At 33.6% G+C, this 12,345-nt stretch overlaps 1 protein-coding gene across 1 annotated transcript in view; it reads left to right on the forward strand.

Annotated features, from left to right (window-relative positions):
* The window catches only part of Cpxcr1 (CPX chromosome region candidate 1), a 38,424-nt gene extending 26,883 nt beyond the window's left edge, over positions 1 to 11,541 (forward strand). The window contains exons 2-3 of the mRNA XM_028874756.2: positions 8,284 to 8,388; positions 10,141 to 11,541. Coding sequence (XP_028730589.1) covers positions 10,149 to 11,117 — 969 coding nt within the window. The 5' untranslated portion in view covers positions 8,284 to 8,388; positions 10,141 to 10,148 and the 3' untranslated portion in view covers positions 11,118 to 11,541. The remainder of the gene's footprint in view (positions 1 to 8,283; positions 8,389 to 10,140) is intronic.
* The last annotated feature ends 804 nt before the right edge of the window (positions 11,542 to 12,345 follow it).

Here is a 12,345-nt window from a genome sequence, read left to right on the forward strand (position 1 = left end):
AAAGGATAAACCATGAGCTAACCTCACCTCACCAACTCTGCAGCTTCAAAAGTTAACTTCTTCCTGTATACTCATGTTTATATGACCCCCACAGCAAATTCAATTCAGACTTTTCCTGCCATCATAGAAGGAACCCCTTCTCAGAGCAAGTAAATAACTGAATGCCTACTGGAATAAATCAGGCTGCTTAGAGTGATAGAACAGCTGTAGCAGAGAAAACAGGAAATTCAGGAGAAATCATAAAGCAAATTTTTTTTGGCAAAGTTCTCTAAATGAACAAAGACCAAAATTAAAAATACAAATAAATGAAGTCCTCTTGGAAGGTTTGGTATACATTAGTGTGGATTTTACAATAATTGCACAAGAATTTTGGCATCCAAATTGGCCTCTACAGGAGGTAAATGTTCAGGTGCTAGGGCTTGGAACATTATCTCAAGTGAAACAGAACACAAGATGGCTCAAATGTATAAGGACAGAAGGACAGACAGAAATATTAAAGCCCTATGTACCTAATATAGTTCTGAATTTATGGGGCCATGATCTATTACAACAATGGAATACTCAGATTAACACTCCTCCAACCTCAGAAACAAACCATGAACTAACACATATTTCTGAGAGAAATATTAGGAGGTATTATAAAGAGTAGTCACCAGCCATCCAGATTGTACAAGAACAGGGCACAACAACTGCTGATCTTTCAAAGACACCAACAGATCTACCTTTAAAATGGTTAACATACAAACTGGTATGGGTTCAGCAATGGCATTTAATAACAGAGAAACTTCAGACTTTAGAAGAGCTGGTACAAGAGCAGTTAAATGTACAGCATTTTAAAGAATCAACCAACCCTTGGAATTCTCCTGAATTTGTTATTGAAAAGAAATCTGGTAAATGGAGAATGGTAATAGACCTAAGAGCAATCAACAAGGTAATTCAGCCAATAGGCTCTCAAAAATCTGGAAATCCTTTGCCTACATTGTTACCAAAAGGATGTCCTCTTATAGTTATCAATTTAAAAGACTATTTCTTTTCAATACCCTTACAAGAAAAAGACAGAGAAAGATTTGCCTTCATGATGCCTACTTATAATAATTCTCAGCCGGTCAAGAGACATCAATAGAGGGTTCTCCCACAGGGAATGTTATATAGTCCAACCTTGTGCCAATATTTTGTACAACAGCCATTGGAACTAATATGCAAACAATTTCCTAAATCTATAATTTATCATTACATGTATGATATTTTACTAGCTGATACTTTAGAAAAAAATGTTTGAAGAAGTAGAAAAATTTTTGCCTTGTTTGGAATTACAAATTGTTCCTGGAAGATACAAAGAGGAGATTCTATCAATTATTTAGGATATAAAATATGTCTACAAAAAATTAGACCCCAAAAGGTGCAAATTAGGAGAGCTCAATTATAGACTCTTAATGATTTTAAAAGATTATTTAGAGACATTTCTCATCTACGAACTGTTGTTGGGGAAAAATGATGAACTGAGTAATTTGTTCAAAACCTTACAAGGTGACAAGGACTTAAATAGTCCAAGAGAATTATCAGCTGAAGCTGAGAGAGAATTGGCCTTGGTGGAAAAGAAAGTACAGGACATGTTTATAATATAGATCCAAAGTTTGATTACATTTTGATTATTTTACCATCTAAGCATTCTCCCACAGGAATTTTAGTACAAAGGTAAGATATTATATTGGAGTGGATATATCTACCAAATAAAGAGAGTGAAAAAATTATGGAAAAGATCTCTGACTTGATGTTGAAAGGAAAATTGAGACTTTGTCAATTAGCAGGAATAGACCCAGAAGAAATTGTAGTACCTTTAACTAAGGAAGAAATTGACAAGTTTTGGGCAGAAAGTGAACCTTGGCAAAGAGCTTGCAGTAATTTTTTGAGACATTAATACAAATATCCCCAAAGTGATAGAATTCAACTTATAAAGAGAACTCACTGGATTCTGCCTCAAATTTTTAAGGAAACACCCATATCTGGAGCCGACACATTTTATACAGATGCCAACAAACAAGGAAAGGCAGGTTACAAATCAGAAAATTTAAGTGGTTCAAAGTCCTTATAATTCAGTTCAGAAATCAGAATTATGCTATTCTGTTGGTATTAATGGATTTTTCTGAACCCCTAAACATAGTTACTGACTCTCAGTATGCTGAAAGGGTGTTATTACATACTAGGACTGCAGAATTTATCTCTGATGAGCCAGAATTAACTTTGTTATTTATTCAGTTACAAGTTATAATCAGAAATAGGAAGCATCTTTTATACATAACTCACATCCACATCAATATAGTCTGCCAGGTCCTTTAGCACAAGGTAATGATGAGATTGATAAATTATTGATTGGAAATATGCTGGAGTCCTCAAAATTACATCAAAACATCATGTTAATAGTAAAGTTTTAAAAAAGGATTTTTCCATATCCTAGCACAAAGCCAAGGAAATGTCCTATTTGTTCATTTCACAATCAGACACTACTACCAGCAGGATGTAACCTAAAGGGTACTCAAAGGAATGAAATCTGGCAGATGGATGTGTTTCACTTTGCAGAATTTGGAAAATTGAAATATGTACACCACACCATTGATACTTATTTAGGATTTCAATTGGCAACTGCTCTGAGTTCTGAAAGGCTGATCTGTAATCACACATTTGCTAGAAGTTATGGCCATCATGGGTATACCTACACAAATTAAAACTGACAATGCTCCAGCATATGTCTCTAATAAAATGAAACAGTTTTGTTTTTTTGTTTTTGTTTGTTTGTTTGTTTCTTTTTTTTTTTTTTTTTTTTTTTTTTTTTTTTTTTTTTTGCTTTTTGCAATATAAAACATACTGCAGGTATAACACATAATCCAGCAGGCCAAGTCATAGAAAGGTTAAACTGATATCTAAAAGATATGATAAATAAACAGAAAGCAGTAACAACCCCCCCCAGAAATAGATTACATAATGCTCCATTAACTTTAAATTTCTTAATGCTAATGAGAAAGTAATAAAAGCTGTGGAAAGACATTGGATAATAGAAAATAACTACAGAATTAAATCAGCTTATACACTTTAAGGATGTGCTGACCTCAGAATGGAAACCAGGATATGTGTTATTTGGGGATGAAGTGTTGCTTTTGTTTCCACAGAAGAAAAAAGTTATGGATACCATCAAAATTGATAAAGGTTCAATTTAAACAAGAGAGATTTCTTACTTAGAAGAGTTGATTGTTCATTGACCAGCGTGACTATCCAATTTAAACTAACTTATATCACTACCAAAATGCTTTTCTTTTAATCAGATATAACTTGCCAAAAGGGAGCCTCCAGAAGTTAGGCTTGGGGAAGAGTGTTTGTATTTGTCTTTCAGGAGAAGGAAAGCGAAGGAATCTGAAGAACACTGGACAAATGAGACATCTGAAGAAAAAGGACACACCATTCAGAAAAAAATGTCCCAAGTAAAAAAGTAAATTGACCTATTGGTATATCTCATATAAAAGTGCATAAGTCTTCCTAAATGTTTGTTTCTGCTCTTCTCTACAGACACTTAAAACAAATGGTCTTTATGTAGTCCCAGTTCAATTAAAAACTAAAATTGACTTTGGAGTTGGAGAATGGCTTTCTCATTCTCAAAACTAAGCATATTGTTAAAATGAAAATGCAAAAATCTCTGTATCATGTCAGAAGAAAGAGGCATTTGATATGGGACAGAGGAAAACCAAAATTAAGGGACTATTCCATTGCCACTAATCTCAATTCTTTCATTTCACTTTGATTCTGTAAACTTTTCTTAAGGTATGAATTTAATATGAAAATTTATATATTTATAAATTTATAAATATAATTTATAAGATTAATATATATATATATATATATATATATTTAAAGCTTTTGTTATAATGTTAATGGTTTAAGAGATTATTAACCAATTCTAGAAATGAAGGGCTTCATTTAGCTGTCTATACAAGTTTTTGTGTTGGAGTCTGTATCAGTTTTCTGTAGGGAATCAGAGCAGGCCTATCATCGAATCTGAGGTCTCTAGAAAGATGGTAGGCCCATACAATGATGATTCCACAAGGAAAATAATAATACCACTAAGCTGACACACATCACTCAAAATCCACCTTTGGACTACAAACTGCTGAGGACAATTTTAAGATGGCTAGCTGATGTGATCCAGTCTCACAGACTATTTGAGCAAGGACTTGGGATAATCCCTCCTCTTTTGCATTATTCAGAGACTGGTCAACAAATGATACAGCAACCTCTCCTAGGACTTGAAAATTAACCCAAAAATTTTCTTTTCAGGATCCCCTAAAGATACCTTTGCCCATAAATGCAAGAGGCAATTTTAAGAATACAATGCCCACATTCCCAAGAGGTGGGGTGGGGTGGGTGGATTTTGGTCTTTCTGTGGTTTTTGGGTTTGGGATAACTGTCATTGTTTAGGATGGCTGGTTACAAATTGTTATTGTTAATGATCAGGAAAGAGGCTAAACAAAGGAGATTAGATTTAAGGTTCTTGTTTGAAAAGAAAAGTAAAGAAAAGAAAAAATGATATAGATAAATGGTAGATTATTTCTCTACTCTGAAAAAATACAGAAATGATAGAATAAAGGTAGATTATTGAATCTACTAAAAAGAAAAAAGAGAGGATATATACATATATACATGATATATATATATATATGTATATAAAGGTAGATTATTGAATCTACTTTTAAAAGGCAACTACTAGTTTAAAATATTTTACATTGGATAGGATTTTTTATATGGTATACAAATTATGTATATTGATACAATTTGAGATTGATTTTATTAGAAATTACTGTATTATAATTCTAATCTTGTTCAGGATATTGTACCTATACCATTCATTTAACAATATAATGCAATTTGCTAATCTTTGAATGTTATTATTACCAACTGTTAAGATACAAATAAATGAATGTTAGTATTTAGTCATTACGATTGAACTTGTAGTCACATTAGGTACATTTTCAAGGTCAAGCAGAGATATATTTTTAGATAAACCGGTCATCTTCAAAGCCTTCAGAGATCTACAGAATATGGCCTTTAAAATGTTTTAATAACATAGAGTTTTTTCTTTTTTTTTATGACTATAAAACATGTCTGCTCCTGGCAGCACCAATCTACTTCACAGAAGTTAAGGGCATTGAAGAACCTCCACATGGAGTTAACATTCACTGTGGCAAAAGTTAGCTATTGGGCAAGAAAATGCCCTTGCATTGACTACTGACAGTATGCTATCCAAAATGGACAAACGGCACAAAACAGTGGACTACCGGTCCTTGCCAAGACAAGTGTTGTTGAAGCTTAGGCAACCTGAGGCCAGGACATGGCACCATCACTGAAGTGGTTTTGAAATCTGGAAAAATTATGGTGCCCCTTTCTTCAAAGGCACCTGAACAGGCAATGGACTGATGGTTTCTGATGTGCAGTGGAACAGTAGCTGAAGGTTATTCTTGAAGGAGTAACTAGCCTGACAAAGCCTAACTTCTCAATGGTAGACTGGCATTTAATAAAGGAGATGAAGCCACCCACAAGCCGAGAATAATGGAAAGCTGATGTTCAAGAACACCAGCAACTTCTAGAATTTAAAATCCTGTATCATGACAGAACATTGATGAAATTCAAGTTTATCTGGAATATGGAATATTCGCACTGAATGTGAGGATGAGCTGTAGGCCTTGTGTACCTCCTGCTTCACAAATGAGTCTGTCAGATATGCTAAGCCTGTAGGCCTGTAGGCTGAAGATGATGCCCCAATGTTCAGAGAAACCTCAGGTGACTGTCCAGGAAGCTGTCTGTTTCTGTCATAACTCATTTTTTTTTGGAAGTCACTTGTTTGCACTTCCTGTTTTACTAGGTAATATTATTTCCTTTTCTGGTCTCTGAGGGAGTTGAAGATTAGATAGTTAGATTTATAGTTTTTCTTGTTAAGAAATTCAGAAGAGAATCTCACTAAGAGGTGTTAAATGTATAAGTTAGAAAGACATCATAAAATAGTTTTCTGTTGGTAATATAAGTTAGAATAGAAAATGAATTAGGTACATTGTGGACTCACCAAAATAGAATAGATAATGGAATATTTTCTCTGAATCTGTCAAATGCAAATGCACTAGACATTTTGATGCACTTATTGCTTATATATATTGCATATAGTTATCATGCTTATTGTATACACTTTTTCTTATATTAGTTATAACTTTTTTATTAAACAAAAGGGGAAATGTGGTGATATTTTATTTGAGCTTTAATAAATGAAGCTTGCCTATAGATCAGAGGAAAAAGGCCAGTCATTATAAGTAAACAAAGAAGTCAGAGAGTGGTAGCACATGCCCTTAATTCTATCACTTAGCAGGCAGGACCTCTGTGTGTTCAAGGCCACACTAGAGAACAGAGCCAAGTGTGGTGACATATACCTTCAATCCCAATACCAGCAATAGAGGTCTGGACGTCTGTACAGACAGACAGAAAGTGACACAACTGTTTAGGAAGAGGAAATGATGCAGCTATGATGAGAGCCAATGAGAGAACAGAATAGGCATATAAACATGAGTGTACAGGAAGATGCTCTCTTTGGAAGCTGCAGAGTTGGTGAGGTGAGGTTAGCTTGCCTTTTGTCCTATTCCTCTGTTCTTTTTCTCAGGCTTTAATCCAAATTTCTTGCTCCATGTTTTTTATTTATTAAGACTATTTAGAAATTTGTCTACAACCAACTCTTCTTTTCACTTATTCTTTATATGTCTACATCAATAATTTTAAACCTGACAGTCTTTGGAGGTATTGTTTCTTCTTATTTTAAAGCATTTGATTATATCTACTTGTTTTTGATGTGGACAGTTCATGCTACGACCTTTCCTCTTAGAACTACGTTCATTGTGACCTACAAATTTTGGAATGTTGTGTTTTCATTTTTATTCTGTTTTTAAAATGGTTTTAAAGTTTCATCTTAGCCGGGCGGTGGTGGCGCACGCCTTTAATCCCAGCACTTGGGAGGCAGAGGCAGGTGGATCTCTGTGAGTTCGAGGCCAGCCTGGGCTACCAAGTGAGTTCCAGGAAAAGGCGCAAAGCTACACAGAGAAACCCTGTCTCGAAAAACCAAAAAAAAAAAAAAAAGTTTCATCTTAATTTTTTGTTGACCTAGTTTTCATTCAGTACTGATTTATTTAGCTTTCCTGATTTTATATACTCCCTAATGTTTCTATTATTATTGATGTTTTGCTTTAATTCATGATGATAAGGTAGAATGCCAGGTGCTATTTAAAGTGTCCTATATCTGTTAATTCGTATTTGAACTAATATGTTATCAATTTTGAAGAAAGTTCTAGGGATTGCTAAAAAGAAATTATGTACTTTAGGGTTTGTATAGAATGTTCTGCATATATGTTAAGTCCATTTGGTTTATAATGTTATTTAACTCTAGGATTTCTCTGTTTAATTTTTGTCTGGAAGATCTTTCTATTAGCACAGGTAGCTCGGGTACCTGCCAAGTATGGCACTTAGGGGATTCCTGGAAGAGGGTCTAAGGTGAAGGAAAAATCCCAAAAGATTGGAGACAAACTAGCTTAAATAGTGAGTAGGTTGGTAAATGGAGAATTATGGGGACCCTGTGTTCATACTACATGTCATAGTGAATCCAAAGAGTGTGATTGTAGGTTGGGAAGATGGGATAAGGGAGGCAGTAGTGGTGGGTAGAGTAGTATCCCAGCAAGTCTTCGATGGTAAAGAAGAGTACATGTAGCTTGCCTGGGTCTCAGACAAGTTTGGTGACTATGGGATTTCTAGAAGAGAGTGAATCTTCAGCCTGCAGTTGGCAGGGAGTCAAAAAAAGAATGGGGATATCTTGGGAGGAATGGCTGAGGTAGAATAAGAATTATTGGGGCCAAAGATATCTGTTTTTTATTAACATCATTATCCTCTTAGTACATGGTATTTGATGTGACTTCTTTGCGTAAGACAATCTTTTTATATAACATATTTTCTCTTGATAATTACCTTACTGTCATATAGTAGTATAAATAACTGTGACATATTTTTCAATACATGAACAATTAACACTTATATTCTTATATAAATACCACTTCAGAAGTTAAAATGGAGCAAAGTTTCTAAAAGTTACCCTTAAATATAAAAACAAGGTCCTAACACAAAACAAATCAGCTCATGCATTATCCTATGGAAGGAAGCTACAGAATTTCACTTTTCTTTGGTTTTCTAAAAAGATTTTTTATTTGATTTAAGGACCCATCCAACAAAAGCTTTAGATAACCACAAAGCTGCACTTCTCACCCAGTTGCTGAATCTCATCCTTATTAAAAAGGTTCCAGTCTTATTGCCATCAAACTGGTAAGTTTAATTATTTCAAAGTTTTCATAAAACATAGGTTGTATTTATTATTGTATCTTAATTATAATTGTAATTGTTTAAGTAAATGTATTTTGGTAGAGATTTTTCTTTAAATTCTATATGTGAAAGGACAAAAACTGAACATTTTTATCAGGGTACCATACATAAGACTGTGGAAATGGAAAAAAAAAAGAAAACTCTGGAGAATAGATTTTTTAAAAAGTAGTTTAGAGATTCAGGAGTGGACTCCTCAGGTAGAATGCCTGAGTAGGAACTAGAAAAGACATAATACAATTAAGATGCTGAGTGTCAAAACAGCTCAGTAGGTAAAGGTGCTTGCTGTTCAAATTCATTCATATCCATCATGCACTCTTACACAATAATGAATAAATAAGGAAGGAAGAAATTAGCATGAAAGAAGTAAAATCATAACAAACTATTATATTGAACAGAAATAAATTTTTAGATTGCTTAAATATTGTAGAAAATGACTAGATTGTTTGTTGTCTTAAAATAGCACGATGTAGTGAAGAATATGCAATTAAATATCATCACACTCACTTATTGCAAAATAATGCAAAATGCTTTTGATAGGAAAAGAAACATTCATTCTTTCCTTAATATCACACATTCATAAACATTAAATTAAGTCTTAAGTTGTAGGAAAAGATGAGCATGCAATACAAACTCAAGTCTATTAATACACAAAATGCCTGTTGAGTAGTTAGAGGAAAGAAATTTATTAGTGGAGGTGAATTCATGCTATAAATTTTCCTCAGGTCTCCTTTATTAGGCAATGGTTCATAAAGTACAGCTTACCTATCCATAAATTCTGGAGTAGCTCATGAAAGGTAGACATGAGAAGAAATGCAAGCCATGCTAATTCCCCAAATTTATACATAATTGATATTAGACTTTTTATATTTTTCTTTTCCCCATCACTATTTTTTATCAAAAACAAATCAAAACTTCTGGGCTGGGGGTGAAGGCTTCTAAATGAATTTTGATTGGCTTACTGATCTTGCGAAGCTTTTATACAGCTAGCCAGAGCTGCTGTGAGCTCATGAGTATAATGGACAGAGGGCACTTTTCCAAAGAATCCCTACCCAAACTCTGGCTCTTGCCATTTTTCCACCACCTCTTCCATGAAGCTCACTGAACCTGGTCTGGAGAAGCTGATAGAGATTTCTCACTTGGGGATGAGTGGTCTATAGCCACTTACTCTTTATACTCTGACTATTAATGATTCTCTATGTTAACCACTGTCTACTGGAATAGGAAAATTTCCTAATGAAGGATGAGAGCTCCAGTAATCTATGGGTATAAAATTAAAATACAAAGTCTTTAGAAAGTAACTTTTTGCTAAATCTGATTAGTAAAATAATATTGAGTAAGAGTTCCAATCAAAAAGTTGCTGATTAACTCCATAGCAATTTTAGAGCCAATGTATCAATAGGCATATCTTGTCACACTGGTTGTTACTTTGGCTTCTCTGGTTGACAACAGAGTAGGGCTGTTGATAGTTTTTCTTCTCTAGCAGCTTGTAATACCTTTTGATACTAAAGGTTGATGGCTGCTGTTGGGCAGAGAGACAGTCAATTTTTGTCAGGAGCAAGGTCTCTAATATTTAGAGTTATGAAGAAGCACAGAAATGACACATCTACATGCTTTCTGAAAGACTAAAATACTGTCTTATTAGGAAGTGAAACATTCCTCTATTTAATAAAGCATTATCTCCCTCTCCCTCAATAGTATCTAGCATGTCTTCTACTGACCAAGGAAGTGATACAGCTGAAAATGCTCTCAAAAATGCTGAAATTGAACAACCAAATGCCTGTGAGATAGAGAAAGAACTTCCACTTGCTGATGCCAACATAATTTCTCAGGTGGAAAACAATGAATCAGGCAGGGAGCTAAACTCATCAATCTCCCAAGAAGATATGTATACCCAAGCAACAGAAAATAGCCATTCTGAAGAAGAGAAGACTCAAAATGATCCACCAAATGAAGACTTAACAGAAGACACTCTTCTACTACAGATACCTATCCCAAGAAAGCTGGCATTTCCTAGGTTAAGATTGTTTAACATTCTCTATCTCTCAATCCCACAACCACAAATTCATGAAAACAAGCCCTTATCTGATAAAACAATGTTCTATCCAGGAAGGATGGAGATGAGAATAAGTGATTATTTTCCTAATTCCACATGTGACAAAATAGTACATTCTTATTCCCTGCAATGGCGCTTCCCGTTTATTCATTTTGATGAGATAAATAGGATGATCAATCGCCTATTGTGCAGGAGAAATTTCTCACCACCTGAACATTGTCTACATAACACATGGGTAAAACATAAATATGCAGCCATTCTTTCTGACCCAAATTTTCTCAACAACGTTGAAAGAAATATTGTCTTTGGAAGGCCTTTGAGAGTGTATTACTACCACACACTTATTGAAAGATTGACTCAAAGAAAAACTAGTAAGTCCTATCAAAACAACAATGGAAACCACCCTTCTGTGAGGTCAAGATTCTACCTGCCACAGTTCCCAACCCAGAACATTGTCCATAGAAAATATTTTAAAAATAATTGGAGAACTTGTCACAAACTGAAACTAGTAATCATAACCTACAAGAATAATTGGAAATATCTTTGTCCCATCTGTGGGTGTACTTTCGACAACTTTCAAGATTTTAAACATCATTTCTGTAACTTTTCTGGAAATTAAAGTAGGATTATCTCTCTCTTTTTACATTTTCAGTTCTAAAATTTAGTAATGTTAATATTCATCTGAAACAATATCTTGTGATCTGTAAATTTAGGATGATTCCATTACACTGCAAAACTGAATACAAACTATGTACTACAATAAACATTTCAGGGAAGAGAATTAATCTTCATATTTATCATTGGAATATGAAGCTGTTTATTTACATTGAGTCAGCAACTGAACCAAGATGATGTTTGCAACTCCCTTGACATCTATTTCTGCTGATATAAGTATTGTTACTGGCCACAAATTAAACAATATCCTGGTAAAGATAGCAACAGAGAGATAGACAAAGTCACACCAGGGACTTCTAGAGATTCTGTTCAATGAAATATCTGGTTCTCTCTAAAATTCAATAAAATCATAGTAATGACATTGCAAATGTTACTGCAGTTTTTGTAGCTAGATATGAATAAATGCCATGAGAAACACATTATTGCAAATACAACACATCTATACATTAGTGACAGTCCAATAGATAAGTAATACATAACATATGGCCTTCTAGTTGAAGGGAAATGGCTTGTGATATAAGTGAAAACTATGAAGTACTAAACTTATAGAACACAAAACTATGAACTGTTTCCAGTCTTGAATATCTCCTTCACTTAAGATATCTTGAATATCTTCCTATCACTAAGGCCACAACCATCATCCAAATTTTATACTTGTAACATTCCAAATGTTTACAAACTTTCTTATCTTTCTACTTATAGCTCAATATCTGTCTTTTCTTTCCTTTTATCTAAACATAAGGATTAAATTATAACTATTTGGTTCTAAATACTTATTACATCTAATATACAATCTATATGAAATATATTCACATAGGGCTAAAGAACAAAGAATTCATAAATATACAATGCATTATCTGATATACTATTATATTTGTATATTTATATTCTATATTATACTTACCACTTCTTGTTAAGTGAATAATTTTGAGAATCATTTCATGGAATTTTAAAAATATGAGTACAAACTAATGTTCACATTTGTACAGTTATAGCATCAACATAAATAGATTACATTAAATATAACCCAGAACAATTAATATACTAAGCACAGAATAACATACATTTGCAGAAGAAATAAGCATATAGAATACTGAAGTTAGCAACTTTTTTCTTTTTAATGTTTTCAAAATTTATTAGAATTTCAAAGTTTATTTTGTTTTAAAAGTTTA

The sequence above is a fragment of the Peromyscus leucopus genome, chromosome X (genome assembly GCF_004664715.2).
Source record: "Peromyscus leucopus breed LL Stock chromosome X, UCI_PerLeu_2.1, whole genome shotgun sequence".
NCBI lineage: Eukaryota > Metazoa > Chordata > Mammalia > Rodentia > Cricetidae > Peromyscus > Peromyscus leucopus.